At 44.5% G+C, this 16,134-nt stretch overlaps 1 protein-coding gene across 1 annotated transcript in view; it reads left to right on the top strand.

Moving 5' to 3' along the window:
- Positions 1 to 14,142, top strand: part of mylk.S (myosin light chain kinase S homeolog) — a 47,906-nt gene extending 33,764 nt beyond the window's left edge. The window contains 13 exon segments of the mRNA XM_041578288.1: positions 223 to 347; positions 522 to 675; positions 2,493 to 2,795; positions 3,268 to 3,303; positions 3,506 to 3,599; positions 3,691 to 3,894; positions 3,992 to 4,209; positions 5,600 to 5,723; positions 9,487 to 9,639; positions 10,138 to 10,261; positions 10,422 to 10,551; positions 11,221 to 11,349; positions 12,436 to 14,142. Coding sequence (XP_041434222.1) covers positions 223 to 347; positions 522 to 675; positions 2,493 to 2,795; positions 3,268 to 3,303; positions 3,506 to 3,599; positions 3,691 to 3,894; positions 3,992 to 4,209; positions 5,600 to 5,723; positions 9,487 to 9,639; positions 10,138 to 10,261; positions 10,422 to 10,551; positions 11,221 to 11,349; positions 12,436 to 12,686 — 2,045 coding nt within the window. The 3' untranslated portion in view covers positions 12,687 to 14,142.
- The last annotated feature ends 1,992 nt before the right edge of the window (positions 14,143 to 16,134 follow it).

The following is a 16,134-nucleotide window of genomic DNA, read 5'->3' as shown; positions in this document are numbered from 1 at the left end:
TTACACAGTGAAATCTCCCCCTAAACAGCTGCATTAAATAGCCTTACTGGGTGCTTTCCATTATTCAAATGCACTTCGATAATGTGTTTTGTTTGGATTCTAGATCTTAATCAGCCACACAAGCAAGTGCCAAGTATAGGGACTAACAGCAGGTCTTGGCTATATTCCAGTTTGAATATCCTAGATGAAAGGCACCATAACCCTGCCCTTTATCCTTTGCAGCTGCCCCTCAGATCCTACAGTTCCCAGAAGATAGAAAGGTGAAAGCAGGGGAGTCAGTTGAACTTCTATGCAAGGTGGCAGGGACCCAGCCCATTACCTGCACATGGATGAAGTTCAAGAAAGAGGTAATCTACTAAGAGGAATAATGAAATCTGATACTTTTCCAGTTGCATGAGTTGCCATAAGTCACCATGATCTGTTCTCAGAAGTAGAGTCCTTCTTTGCTATGGCTGTGTGTGTGGCTGGGTTGTTACTCTGTTCTGTTGTAATAGGTACAATTGATTATTTGCACCCTATAGATTAAAGAAAGCGAATTTATCAAGATTGAGAACACAGAAGAGACCAGTAAGCTGACAATCTCCTCGGCCCGCCAGGAGCACTGCGGCTGTTACACGCTGGTGGTTGAAAACAAACAAGGCAGCAAACAAGCGCAAGTTAACTTGACTGTGTTTGGTAAGTGTTAGATAGGAACCGCTGGGGAGGGACTTGTAAATGATAGGTACTAGGAGGCGCTGTTGCTGGAGATCCTCTGTGCTTTACTATGCACCCGTGTGTACCTTGGTATAAACCAGAGGTGCAGCACATTCATGAGCTTCCTTCATTGTCACAATCACAAGGAACCAGGACATTACTATTTGTAACATTGGGGAAAGTCGATGCGCACATTTTTAGACAGGCGAGACCTGCCACTTTGTTATTGATTGAGGAAACCTGATATTGTTAATGGGACTCCCCAGCAACATTCCTGGGGAGTCCCATGTGGGGTCTGTCTTATTGTACAGTCTCTTGGTAATGCAAGGAAAGGTTGCAGTGATATCTGTGCCATTTTATTCTGGCTGTTTCACAAAATATTCTCGAATGGCCCGTCTATAATATTATTAATTCTCTTGATAGGGAATCCAACAACTTGACTGTAGAATCCTTCCTATGATGGAGGGATCTCCTTTCCTTGCCATGTTGGTTGGGAATGCCATAATCTGACTGCCCTTACAGTAAATAAACCCTATTTCTCAATCCTTTCCTGTTCTGTTTCTCAGTGCCCAATAGGCATTTGGGCCAATGACATATGCACTAGAAACAATAATAGTTTTGAAAATAAATTTGGATTTGGTTATCAGCCACTCTTCTTTTCCTTATACTTGCATTTGCACATATGTGGGAACTGCCATATTATTATGTTTATTTTCTTTTATACTGTTTGTGTTTCTCCATTTGGAGTTGGTTACTCTTAACATCCTTGCAGATGTCTGTAGCACCAGACAGATGGATCTGAGTCTGGAGGAGAGGAAACACAATGGGGCCTATTAGCCTGTGAGGGGTTTGGGCTTTTGCCTTCACCATAACAATGTGCTCTCTTGACCTTTTAAGGTTTCATTTCTCTGCTGCTGATGAATTAGCTGAGATGGTGCCAGTTTATGGCATTTCTCCAACTGGCTGGAAGACCGTATTAAATTGTTTTGCTGGGGGAATAATGCAAGTAGAATGGCAGCTTTCTGTGCCCGACCAAAGGCACAAATGCCTCTCTCTCTCTGTTTGATAGCAGAGAATGTAATTTAACTCATTCCCTACTCTGTCTTCCACAGTGCTCCACAGATCTCTTGGTTCTGTCATTTTCTGTTCTGCCAAGTTGTGCCACTGGTTGTTTCTGTCCTATTGTGCCAATTCATGCCATCTCTTATTGTAAATGCTATACGGCACTCACAATCAAATCTCTCCTGGTGCTCAATTAGATGGGACTTGTCAAGACCCAGTCATAATCTTCTTTGTGAAGATTTCAAGACACATAGGAATAGTTTAAAAACTATTTTTTTTAATGAACAAGACTTGGTCTAGCCATGTTATGTATAATGCTGGTTCTGCTCCGCTCATGTTGGTTATTGGCATGTTTCTTATCCTTGGTGGGTGAGCGCTTCCTGGGACTATGGAGAATTTGTTAAATGCTGTATTATGTGTTTAGATTGTAAATTCTGATGAGAAGGCCCCTCTGTGTCCCCTGTATGAATCAGTATGTGTATGTTTGATGTGTACCTTGTATTGTACAGCATTGACCCACATAGTGTCAAATGAGCAGACTGAGCCACATTGTGCTGGTTGAATTATTTTTGGGTACAGTTGCATCTTAACTGTCAGCAGGTCATCTTTAGTAATTTCTGTGTTTTTCAAAACTTGGGTGATCAGGCAGTTTTTGACTGTGTGGCACTAGTAACTAATACCTTCCTGAAGACTACAGATCCGAGCCTTATGTGTATTAATACCATTGCTTTCTGCAGATAAGCCTGACCCACCTGCTGGGGTGCCCTGTGCTTCTGTTATGAAGAATTTAGCTCTCACCTTGTCATGGTACGGCCCCACATACGATGGTGGCAGTGTAGTTGAGTCCTACAGAGTGGAGATCTGGGACTCCGTGGACAAGGTCTGGACAGATCTGACCTCCTGCCGCAGCACCTCCTTCAATTTGGAGAACTTACTACAGGACAGAGAGTACAAATTCCGAGTCCGGGCCACCAATATTCACGGCACTAGCGAACCCAGCCAGGAGTCAGAACCAGTTACCTGCAAGGAAAAGGAAGAAGGTATCAAAACCCAAGGGGGGCAGATTGTGTCCTAGAGAAATATCTAATCCCAGTGTCTGCCATCTGCTCCTATTCCATGACCAGTTACTTGTACCCCAGGGTGTTAAATTAAATCAACCAAAACCAGAGAGAAACCAGAGAGTAATGTGTAGAGGGGAAGAGTGGGTGGGACTAGAATACTCTAATGGAAGCTTACAGGGGAGGGGCAGGTAGACTGTAGCTCAGGCAGTGGCTGGGACTAATATACTGATAGCATTTTCAGGGGGCGGGGGATAGAGAGGCTATGATTCAAGCTGGGGGTGAGACTAGAACACTGATGGCAGTTTACAGGGGGAGGAGTCTGTAACTCAATCAGTGGACTAAATTTTCACTTTATATTATGAATACAATAAATTTCTTTCTGCCAGTATAAGAGATGAGTACTCTGCGTTACTTTGTATGTGGAAGTCAAGTGTTTCTTTTTGTTTCATAGAACATAAAGAAGAAGAAGCAGAGGTTTCAGATGATGGTGAGTCTGGGGTTGATACAGCTGAAGTGCTAGCTCTGTGTTCTAGATATAGCAGAGACCCGCAAAGTCTGTCTTATTTGGTGCCTGCCATAACTAAGGACTGCCCTGTATGTGACTTTTGAAAGTTGGGGTAGAGAGTTCACCTTAACTCTTTGAACCTTCTTTGTCCAGGTTGTTTACTGCTTGTGTTTCCACTTTACAGAGGGGAAGGAATCTGAGCCGGAATACAGGGATGTCACTATCAACACCACCGAGAAGGTGACAGATTATTACGATGTGGAAGAGAGGCTGGGCACGTATGTACTAAACAATTCTACATAAAATGGGGGGAGCACTATTATAATATTATCTTTTTCTGATTTCCTGGGGCCATTTGTTGCCTGACAGGGGCAAGTTCGGACAAGTATTCAGAATTGTAGAGAAGAAGAGTAAGAAAATCTATGCCGGGAAATTCTTGAAAGCCTACTCTGCCAAAGACAAGGAGGGGATCCGGCAGGAGATTGCCACCATGAACTGCCTACATCACCCCAAACTTGTTCAGTGTGTTGATGCCTTTGAGTCCAAGGCTGACATGGTGATGGTCCTCGAACTGTAAGTAGCCACCCAAAAACTGTTTTTTTCCCTAATTAAATAACTTATAGTTCTAAGTAGTCATGCGTCACGCAACAAATTACGTCTCCCCACGTAGGGTGTCGGGTGGGGAGCTATTCGAGCGAATCATTGATGAGGATTTCGAGCTGACTGAAAGAGAGGTGATTAAGTACATGAAGCAGATCTGTGAGGGGGTCGAATTCATTCACAAACAGGGAATCGTGCACCTCGACTTGAAACCAGAGAACATCATGTGTGTCAATAAGACAGGGACCAAAATCAAACTCATCGACTTTGGCCTCGCCCGGAGATTAGGTAAATAGTAACCCTTACAGTATTCACACGTGCCACTGTGTCATATCCTTTGCCTAGTGTGTACCACTGATGCCCTTACATGTGCTGCTGTCTGTTTTATACCCAGTTTCTATGCTGTCTGTTGTACCACTCTCTGCCTAGTCTATGTCACTCTCTTGTGTGTGGCATTCTCTGCCTTTGTGTGCCACTATTTGCTCTCTTTCCAGTGTGTTGCCTACTGTGCCCTGCAGTGTCTCTGTGCCATGGCATATTAAATTGTCTCCCCATCTGCAAATAAAGCCTATAAACCTTCATTGGTCACATAAAACTAAATCTTAATACAATCAGCTGTCCCAGCTCCCTCCCTGACCCCATCCTGATCGCACTCTCCAGCTCATTAGGGCCCTTAGTATATTTGGAAATTCTTCCCTAACAAATTGGATTTCATCTCTGCCCTTTTTTGGTGAGTTTAATGCTTCATGTAAACTTAATTTCAAATAAACCAGCTGCCAGCAGTTCCACCAGCTTAACTCCTTCACAGCAGGGTTGTGTCCCATAGGTGGAAGAAAGGGAGTGGGTGCCACGAGGAGGGGTGAAAAGTAGCAACTTGGGGATTTTGGGGTGGGGTGACCCCTGAGTTCAGCCCCCAGAATTATCAACAAGCTCCATCTCCAATCAGTGTAACCACCAATGTTAAACAAAGATGTTTCCATCAGTGGGACACTGAGCACTAAATTTGGGCACTTGGGTGCAAGAAGTTGCTCCAAGCAATTGAATAAGTCTCTTGCTCTGCCTCCCCCCATCCTTATCTTTATTACTGAAATTCCCAGTACCCTCTTCTCATGATTCACAGCTGCCTGCTATTATTATGCCTTAATTAGTAACCCCCCCGACCTCTACACATTAATTTTTCTTCCCATGATAACCTACATTAACTTGTACCCCCATTTATTGACTAAACTCCACTAATATCCACTAACTAACATTTATAACTTGTAATAAACTCATTTCATTAGTACCTTCCAATAATAACCATCACTATTTAGTACTGCCCTTTCCCTGTATTTACCTTTACTAACAAGAAATTTAAACCTCTATTAACCGTTATCTTATAATTCCATTGTTTTCGCTACTTGAGTTGCAGCTTGACAATAATTAGCCCCTAGGGGCCAGTAACTGGCCTGGAGCTGGCTAGGCATTCCTAGGGATCAGTACAGTGACGGAACTACCTGGTGGTGCCTGCACCCCCTTGAGGTCCGCCAGCGGGTTGCATGCACGTGAATTTGCAGCAAAGATCGCCTCTGGTGGCTGCATGACCTGCACCCGGGCCCCCGCGCCCTGTAGTTACTTTAGTGGATCAGTACTTGACTTTTGTATTGTCAATAGATTTCCCACTTTTTTTTTCTTGCAGAGAGCTGCCCAAACCTCAAAGTGCTTTTTGGGACCCCTGAATTTGTAGCCCCTGAAGTGATAAACTATGAGCCCATTGGTTACTCTACTGACATGTGGAGCATCGGCGTCATCTGCTATATCCTGTAAGTCTCATGCGTGTTCTGACTGCGAGCGTGAGAATGTGCCCCATTGTGTGTCTCCAAAATATAGAGAAGAATATGAACCTATGTCTCTCCTGCACTTGCTGGCCGTGGCTGTCATTAGTATGGGGACCCATATTGCTAAGTTAGTAGAACACTGTACCAAGGGGCTCCAGTTGCTAGAAAACTGACCACCTGTGTATAACAAGTAAGTAAGTATAATAGAGCCCCAATTTTAAAAAATGGCCTAGACGTACCCCTGATCTACCCCATCTGACCACAGCCCATTATGGAAAAAACCCCAGCCATGATCTGCCCAGGACAAAACTTCTGCCTCAGTCATGCCTAAGGTTGCCACCTTTTCTGGAAAAAAATACCTGCCTTCCTATTTATTTATTCCTTTTCCCTATTAATAACATTGTGATCAACCATCATTTACTGGCCAGGTGGCAACCCTAGTCACGCCTTGTCTTAGTTTTGCCCAGTGCTGCAGTATGAGCAAATTTTATTTGAAGAACAAGTCTGAGCTTTGATCAGTTTATTTTTGCATTCCCGACAGTGAGATCTTTCCATTATCTGTCCAAGCAGTTCTTTCCCCTTGCATTGCTTTAACTCATTATTGGGAGTTTCATTTATTATCATCACTTACAATGTATTTAACTTCATTGGCCATTGCATTACTAATATAAAATTATTAGATTCTGGAGAACTGGGCCCCGTGCAGACTCCCTCACATTGGCTGGCTGATAGAGGGGTATCACTGTAGGTTCCTCAGCAGTCCTGGACGTAAGATTTTATACCCTGCCCAACCTGTAGCCTCCCAATCGGCTGACATTTTCCAGTTAATTTCTTGTATTACATCCAAGTATAAAAGAAAAGATTAAAATGATTGTCAGTTAAAAGGGCCACGTGCTTCTTAGAAGTATTTCAAATAAATCTTATTTGGTCATTAGCCCTTAATCAAGAAGATGTTTCCTGTGTCTCCTTTCAAGCATGGCCAAGATTATGCTGAGAACTCTCTGTAATCCCACAGTTTTGCAAGATACAGAGGGGAGTACAATTTATAGCTTTAGTTCTACTGCTCTTAGTGGGGTACACAGTCATCTTTAGTGGTGCCAGGCCCATACACAACTGCAGAGCCCATAAACACCACTGCTACTGGCACCATCTCTCCCTACTATACCTGCTATCCCACAGCCTCAGTACCTTCCCAGAGATTATTATTCCACTGCTACTATAGGCACCATCTCTCACTACTATACCTGCTATCCCACAGCTTCAGTCCCTTCCCAGAGACTGTTTTCCCACTGTTACTATAGGCACCATCTCTCCCTACTATACCTGCTATCCCACATTCCCTTCCCAGAGACTATTATCCCCACTGCTGCTATAGGCACCATCTCTTCCTACTATACCTGCTATCCCACAGTCCCTTCCCAGAGACTATTATCCCCACTTCTGCTATAGGCACCATCTCTTCCTACTATACCTGCTATCCCACAGTCCCTTCCCAGAGACTATTATCCCCACTGCTGCTATAGGCACCATCTCTCCCTACTATACCTGCTATCCCACAGTCCCTTCCCAGAGACTATTATCCCACTGCTGCTATAGGCACCATCTCTGCCTACTATACCTGCTATCCCATAGCCACAGTCCCTTCCCAGAGGCTATTATCCCCACTGCTACTATAGGCACCATCTCTACCTACTGTACCTGCTATCCCACAGTCCCTTCCCAGAGACTATTATACAATTGCTACTATAGGCACAACCTCTCCCTACTATACCTGCTTTCCCACAGCCACAGAGCCTTCCCAGAGTCCATTATCCCCACTTTTACTATAGGCACCATCTCTACCTACTACACCTGTTATCCCACAGCCACAGTCCCTTCCCAGAGACTATTATCCAGGCCCGGACTGGCAATCTGTGGGTTCTGGCAAATGCCAGAGGCAGGCCCGAGTTTGTGGAAAGGCCACCTAGGCCCGGGCAGCAGGATTTTAGGGGGGTGGCATGATGCCCAACCACAACCACTTTGGTTCAAAAACACTGGGGATGCGCTGGAGATACAATATTTTTTTAAATTTCCCCATTGATGATGGGCGCCGAACGGGAGTGGGCCTAGGGGTGCCATCTATGTAAATCCGGCCCTGGCCAGAGGGGCTGCTGTAAGGTGCCATAGAAAGTCAGTATTTAGTGGGCTGGTCAGGGGTGCTTTGCCAATGAGGCGAGTTGAGGCTGTCGCCTCAGGCGGCAGCGCCCCACTATGTACCAGGGGCAGCAAAAATGCTGCTCCTGGTACTTTAAGAGCGAATTTCCGGGGGAGGGGGGGCAGCAGCAATTGCTGCTGCCTCAGGCGGCAGAGGGGCCAAGATCGTCCCTGGGGCTGGTGGGGGCTGTTTGGGCCTCTGTGTGGGCTGATTGGGCCTCTGTGTACCTGAAATGCCAGGGCCTATTTTAATTCTCAGTCCGGACCTGCTATTATCCCACTGCTACTATATGCACCATCTCTCCCTACTATACCTACTATCCCACAGCCACAGTCCTTTCCCAGTGACTATTATTCCAATGACAATAGGCACCATCTCTCCCTACTATACCTGCTATCCCACATCCACAGACCCTTCCCAAAGGCTGTTATCCCATTGCTAGCAAAGGCATCATTTAATGGAACAATTTGGATAATATTTATTCCAAAGCTTTCCAGGCCCCCTTTGACTTCTTATTAAAAATACGAAAGCTGTAGCATATTATGAAGCACTTAAATGATATTTCTCTTTATCCCTGAAACAATACACAAAGACCCATTTTGTTCTGCTTCTGAACAGATCTGAACAGATGTATTGTTGAGTCTGAGTCTGATTCTGTTGGATCATGCTGCCCCCTAGAGGCTCATTTAAGGTCTATATACCTTGTTGCAGAATGTTATTGCCATTATTCCAGCTATCCTTTCTTACTATCCAAAATTCACAAACTACGCAGCACTTTTCAGAGAAGTAGTGGCAACTCCTACCCATGTGCTAAAGTACAAATATACAGAGGAAACGTTCTGGGTATGTCTAGAATGCATACCTCCCAACATTTTGGAAATAGAAAGAGGGCAGAAAAAATTTGATCATGACCATTTTGTGACACACCCCCTAATTACCATGTCCAATTTACAAAATTTGGTTTTAAAAACTTGAACACATTTCTGTGGTTATTATGTGTTATTACAGTTTTGCTAATGAAGGTGAATTTTCCTTTTAACTGCAAATCACAGTTTCCCCAAGAGACCTGCTTATTACAATAGTATCTAAGTATCTATTCTGGGCTCTCTGCCAAAAGCCAATTAAGTTAGAAACGTTGTATCTTTTTCTGGCTGTTCAGTGCAGGATATCAAAGAGAAAGTCTTCAGTATACAAAGTAACAAACTGGGGACTGCGGGTTAAGCTGTCAAAATCGGGACTGTCCCGTGAAAAATGGGACAGCTGGGAGGTATGCATGAATGACTTCCCACACTCTCTGGCCTTCCGGATATGATTGCTGCCTGGTGCACAGTGATAGGGGATCAGCACCCCCACAATGGAAACTGAAATAGGCAATTCACCTTGCAATTTTATTAGCAGAAGTGCAACCTTTTCGGGGAAGCACACAATAAGTTATACCCTCATACTCTACTGTCTAAGGGAAACAATATGGCACCTCTTATCCTTATGTATAAATATAAATATACAGAGAAGGAATGGACTGAACCCAGTTACACTTTTCTCTCTCTTTCCCAGGGTTAGTGGACTTTCTCCATTCATGGGGGATAATGACAATGAAACGCTGGCAAATGTAACTTCAGGCACTTGGGACTTTGATGATGAAGCTTTTGATGAAATATCTGAAGAGGCCAAAGACTTTATCAGCAGTTTGTTGAAGAAGGCCATGAAGTAAGTAAGAGGGGTTTCCCATTCCAGGGCATTCATGGATTCCCTGGGAGATTTGTCCCTAAGTTGCAGGATCTTAGCATTGTAGCTGCTTCCTCAACCCCTGACACATTAAACCTATTGCTACATTAATTAGATTGCTACTAGAACATTTCTTGTTGGTTTTTAACACACTGTGCCTGTAAAGGGTGACATTTAGATATTAAGATGTGAATGTAGAGTTATTTACATCTTGCTTCATTGGTCTTTTATTCCTTTAAGTTATTAGTGGATCAGCTTAGCCTAAGCCTTCATTATTTCCAACATGACTGTGAAAACCTTTTACTTACTATACTAAGCACAATTCAGCAGGAGCAGCCCCCTGTGTTTGCTTACAGTGAGTACAGAGAGATACTATAAACTATAGTAACATAGATATTCCCATGCACTAAGTACATGTCAGCAGGAACAGCTCCCTAAGTTTGGCTCTGAGTAGTTTTCTATATTTTTGTCTCTGATCAGGAATCGTCTGAACTGCACCCAATGTCTCCAGCATTCGTGGCTGCAGAAAGACACTGCTACAATGGAGGCCAAGAAACTCTCAAAAGAGAGGATGAAGAAATATATGGCTCGGAGGAAATGGCAGGTAACTCGCTGGAACTGTTGAACAAATTAAAAAGTGTTTAACTCTTATTTATGGCTTCTCAATTCATAGTTTACACTGAACACAGCCATTAAGTTCCTGGGACAGTGTCATTGAGTGTGACTTGTGCCAGTTGGTTTCTCACTCACTTTCCATATTGCAGAAAACTGGTCATGCGGTGAGGGCAATCGGACGTCTCTCTTCTTTGGCCATGATCTCTGGGTTGAGTGGCAGGAAGTCGTCAGGCAGTGCCCCAACCAGCCCTCTGTCTGCAGAACTAGAAATCAGTGAAGGTAAGATGTTAGGTTTGTAGTGGAACAGTAATGGCAAGGATTGATCTATCAGTCAGAGAGACATTGCCAATAAATGCAGATCCTCTTTGATTGGTTGTCACAGTACGCAAGAAGTTTTGCAAGATTTACACCAATGTTCTTACCATTGGCTGATTTGGCTGTGGATACGGTGGCCCTCCGGGCAATTCTTCCTCCTGCCTCTTATAATAACTTGGAAGTCAGGGAGTCCAAGTGGAATTCAATCTTCTCTGTTTATAATTAGGTACACCACTCACTTTATTACTCTGTGTTGCTGCACATAAACAAATGCCCATGTTAAAAGGATACAAAGTATCACGGTTTAAGTTGTTTCCATTTCCAGCCCTGTTTTCTCCTTGATCCCAGCCAAGTAATATGTATTATGAGCGGGGCCCCTCCAGGAAAGGACTACGTGCTCAGCTGCACGTAGTAATAATTTGATTATTGCTGAATTTTATCTCATTTTATAACAATGGCATCCAGTGGAAGGTCTTTGAGACCTGATCTAATAATTCAGAATTTGCAGGGCCAAACAGTGCAGAGTTGTATGCAGGAGGAGTATAAATAGATGCCATTGGACAGATTTTTTTTGCCCGCAGTGTAGTGAGTATGTATTTTGTAGTTAGTAACCTCCATTGTGTGTTGCAGCAGAAGACAACCAGGCTTTCCTGGAATCCATGTCGGAGGAAAAACCCCCTGCAAAACCGCTCTTCACAAAGACCATTCTGGATATTGAAGTTGTGGAAGGCAGCGCTGCTAGGTTTGACTGCAGGATTGAAGGTCAGTGGGCAGACTCACAGCACTATGCACCTTAGTACTGGACAACAAAGCTGGTTCTTCAAGTTTTTGTTTGTGAGTGTATGAATAGAGCACATTCCTACTTGTACTGTTACCACCTAACACATCTTCCATGGTTAGCGTTGCCACCTTTTGCACATTTTTTTTCCGGCTGGTGGGGGGCGGGTACAAAAAGGGGCATGGTGTGACGTCAAAGGGGCGGGGTTGTGACACAAAGGGGGGGCCACGTCGCGGCCAGGACAAAAAACGAAGGACAAGCTAAGTTTACAGGGGATGGGGGGCTTGCCGAGGGGTCTTTTTAAGGGTATTACAAATTTACCGGCAGCTACATTGCTGGTAAATTTGTAATACCGGCCCCGGCCTTGGCAGGTGTTTTACCAACTAGGCCGGTAAAATACCGGCTGGGTGGCAACCCATGGTTTAATCAACTTGTTGTTATATAAGGTAGGCAGCATGAGTCATTTGGCAGTGCCAGGGAAATTTGTTGGGTTAAGGAACCATGGTTAGAGGAGTTTTGCATTTTTGTTTCTAAAACATATGAAATGCCTTTTATATTATGGTTTAAAGAGAAGGATTAATCTAGGTCTCATGTGCATCAGCCCCTCTAGGATCTACCCCTTAGGTAATTACTCTTGGGCCCAACCCATATCTAATCTGTTTCATGACTAAATAATTCCCTAACCAGTGTCTGACTTAGAGCCCTTAAAGCCCACCAGAAAATCTGGGGCCCACCCACACAACAATTCAATAAAGACAGTGCCAAATAGTATAGAGGTTATATAGGGTTATGGTGGAAATCAGATAAGGCTAATGGGAATTTTCCACCTAAGTGTGCCCAATAGGATATCCTTTGGTACTCTGGCAGGTCAGCCCAACCCTGGACCTGACCACAGGAAGGAGAGCAGCCCATGAGCTGGAAACACCAGGAGTGAAATTACTTGGCCTCACATTGGGAAGGTCTGATGAAGAGTTTAAATTCCAAGTTTAATTATCTGTCAAGGGGGTGAGGGTGGAAATGGCACCCTTGCCTTGTGCTGGGAGTAAGATTCATTTTATTCAATGTTGTAGGTCACCCGGACCCAGAGGTGATTTGGTACAAGGATGACCAGCCCATCAAAGAATCTCGCCACTTTCAGATAGATTATGACGAGGACGGCAATTGCTCTCTGACCATCTCGGAGGTATGTGGCGATGATGATACCAAATACAGCTGCAAAGCCGTAAACAGCCAAGGGGAGGCGACCTGCACTGCTGAGCTCATTGTAGAGGTAATGGCAGAGGAACAAGAGGAAGAAGAAGAAGAGAAAGAAGAAGAGTAAACCAGGACTCCACCTGGAGCACTAACAGCACACCACATGGGGACCTTTCTGACCCCAGAAAGACTTTTCATTTATTTTATTTTTCCAGAAGAAAAATGGAGTGATAACATTTCTATGTAGATATAAATATTGGAAATTAGATCCTCTGACTGATACGATGAGAAGCAGGGGCATTACCCAAGCTCAGCCATGAATTCCAGAATGGCGGAGCTCAGCTATTCTGTAAGATTGGCAGAGTCCCCAGGTCTAATTGGAGACCTACATCAAATAGAACCAGAAACGTACTGGATCTCCAGGGCCTTCTCTGCACTTACTAGATGTTGTCCAGGACAGGGGGATAATAGTGGGGAGGGATGAGTGCAAGTATTTAAGAAATTTTGAATGTCTGAGAGCCCTAATGAGACAGCAGAAAACAGCATTATTGAGACATAACAATGGTGTTAGGACAGATGGAAGTAACTTTCCCAGAGATGCCACAGATAGTACTGACACCTTAACACTGGCTCTGTTGCTTCCTGCTTGAACTCCTTCCACCAGATGGGACTTTGGTTTCTAGGGCCCCATAATAGTAACCATTATTCCATATATAGGGTTAAAGAGGAAATTTGATTAGATTAGGGCCAAGTTAGAAGATATTAGACTCTTAGTTTGTCTCAAATCAACTTATTGTCAGCTAAGGGCAAATGTGAAAAAAAGTGATGCCATTATTTGGGTAGTAACCAGTAATCAAGGTAAATGGGACTTTAGGCCCTTGCTACGGTTCTGGAGTTGGTTACCCTTAAACACACTGTTGTACTTTTAGAACCCAGGGGGTGGGGTTAAGTGCAGAGGTAGTTCTGTAAGATGAGGCAATAAATCCAATTCTTTTTATTTTATGTGTTTGGCGCAAATTAACCAATTTTTTCTCATCGATGTAACCAAGGACTTAGGGAAAGTTCTCTCTTCTTCTATGTGATGTGAGCTTCACATTCAGATTTTAGTCAAAGTCAAAGTAAGTCAAAGTAAACTTTATTGTCATCTCAGCAGTATACGAATACATAGTGAGACGAGACGACGTGACTCCAGCTAGTACAAATGACAAAAGGCACTTAGAATACACAATAAATATGTAAACATTTGAAATGTGCAATATATTGGCAGACATTGGATATATACATGTGTAAACCTTTAGAATTGTGCAAATAAATTAACAGTTCACAAAGTTAAGTTCACAGTTCAGGTGAGTCTGGAATGTAGTGAGTCTGAAAGCTTGTGGAAAAAAGCTTTCGCGCAGCCTGGTTGTTCGGGCTTTAATGCTGCGAAAGCGTCTGCCGGATGGGAGTAGCGTGAACAGTCCCTGTGAGGGGTGTGTGGAGTCCAGTACAATGCAGGAGGCAATTTTTGCACAGCGCTTGTGGAAGATGTCCTGCAGTGATGGAAGAGCCGCTCCAATGATGTTGCCAGCTGCTCCGACAGTCCGCTGTAGACTTTTCCGGTCAGCAGCACTGGCACTACTGTACCAGATGGAGATGCAGCTCGTCAGGACGCTCTCTCTATGGTACCCCTGTAGAACACTGTGAGGGTGGGAGGCGAAAGGCTGGCCCGTTTCAGTCGTCTTAGGAAGTGAAGACGCTGCTGAGCCTTTTTAGTGATGGAGGCGGTGTTGGTGGTCCGGGTGAGGTCATCAGAGATGTGGACTCCCAGGAATTTGGTGTTCTTTACTGTCTCTACTGTGGAGCCGTTGATGTTGAGTGGTGTGTGAGCAGGGCGATGATCATATCTTTAGTTTTATCCACATTCAGTGACAGGTTGTTCTCACTGCACCAGACCGCCAGCTGCTGAATCTCATCTCTGTACGCCGACTCGTCGTTGTGGCTGATGAGCCCCACCAGTCATGTCATCGCGAACTTGATGATGTGGTTTGAGCTGTGTCTAGCTATGCAGTCATGTGTCAGCAATGTGTACAACAGCGGGCTTGAGGAGCTCCTGTGCTCAATCAATCAATGATGGGGCTGGAAACATTGTCGCCGATACAAAAAGACTGAGGTCTCTCTGACAGAAAGTCCAAGATCCAGCTCGCTTAGTTTTCCACTCAGCTTTTGAGGGATGATGGTATTGAATGCAGAGCTGAAGTCTATACACAGCATTCTACATAACTATCTTTCTTGTCCAGATGAGTTAGTGAGAGGTGGAGTACAGAAGATATGGCATCCTCAGTTGACCTGTTTGGCCGATATGCAAATTGTAGTGGGTCCAGTGAGCGGGGGAGGGTGCTCTTGTGCCAGCACAAGTCTCTCAAAGCATTTCATGATGACCGGGGTTAGTGCAACAGGGCGGTAGTCATTCAGGCAGGTTACTGAAGATTTCTTTGCCACTGGAACGATGGTGGTGGACTTGAAGCATGTGGGGATGATCATCTGGCTTAGCGATGTGTTGAAAATGTCAGTGAAGACGGTCAGCCAGCTGATCAGCACAGTCTCTGAGCACACGACCAGGAATGTTGTCTGGTCCGGCAGCCTTTAGTGGATTGACCTTGACAAAAAGTTTTTTACACTGATTAGCGTTGAATTCAATCAATTCCTGTGGTGGTTCCTTGGATGCTCCGCCTCTGGCATCCTATATAGATACAAATTGTAACGAGATTTTGGAAACACTCAAAGCAGATTAACTACAATTAAGCCTTTATTCCATTGCCACACGACATGTGTCGGGCACCTGGCCCTTTTTCAAGGATTGACCTTGGTAAAGGTTCGCCTCACGTCGGCCGTGGGTAGACAGATGACTTGGTCAGTGAGAGGAGGCGTAGGTTTCGTCAAATGCTCTTTGTTTAGCGTGTCAAACCGTGCGTAGAACTTGTTCAGTTCCTCTGTGAACTGGCATCTTCGTCGCTGCTGCTGCTGCTGAAAAAGTTCCAATCTGTGCAGAAACAGTCCTGAAGTGCTTCAACAGCTCCGCTCGGCCAGACTGTGATGGTTTTTCTGGCTGGTTTTGTGTGTTTGAGCAGCGATGTGTATGTGGGTGATAGCATCACTGTCCGGTGGTCAGATGAACCTATGTGGGCGCGAAGGTTTGTGTAGACTTTGTCCAAACAGTTCTCTCCCCTTGTGGCAAAGTTCACATGTTGAAAGAATTTGGGAAGCACTGACTTCAGGTTTGCGTGGTTGAAAACGATAAATCCATCTGGGTGCGTTGTTTGAAGCTTGTTGATAGCCTCGTACAGCTCTCCTAGCGCCAGGTTAACATTTGAGCTAGGCGGCAAGTACACGGCTACCACTAGTACTGCGGTAAATTCCCTCCGCTGATAGAAAGGCCGTCATTTAACAATTAGAAACTCCACTTCTGGTGAGCAGTGGCGAGATTTGTTGATATAGACGCACAAACCGCCACCTCAGCTCTTGCCTGACAATGCAGCATTTCTGTCGGCTCGGTAGTAAGCTAGCTCAGCTAGCTGGATAGCCGAGTCAGCGAT

This window comes from Xenopus laevis, chromosome 9_10S (genome assembly GCF_017654675.1).
Source record: "Xenopus laevis strain J_2021 chromosome 9_10S, Xenopus_laevis_v10.1, whole genome shotgun sequence".
Taxonomy (NCBI): Eukaryota; Metazoa; Chordata; class Amphibia; order Anura; family Pipidae; genus Xenopus; species Xenopus laevis.
Note: the sequence above shows the minus strand (reverse complement) of the source record. Positions and strands in the feature narration are given on the sequence as shown.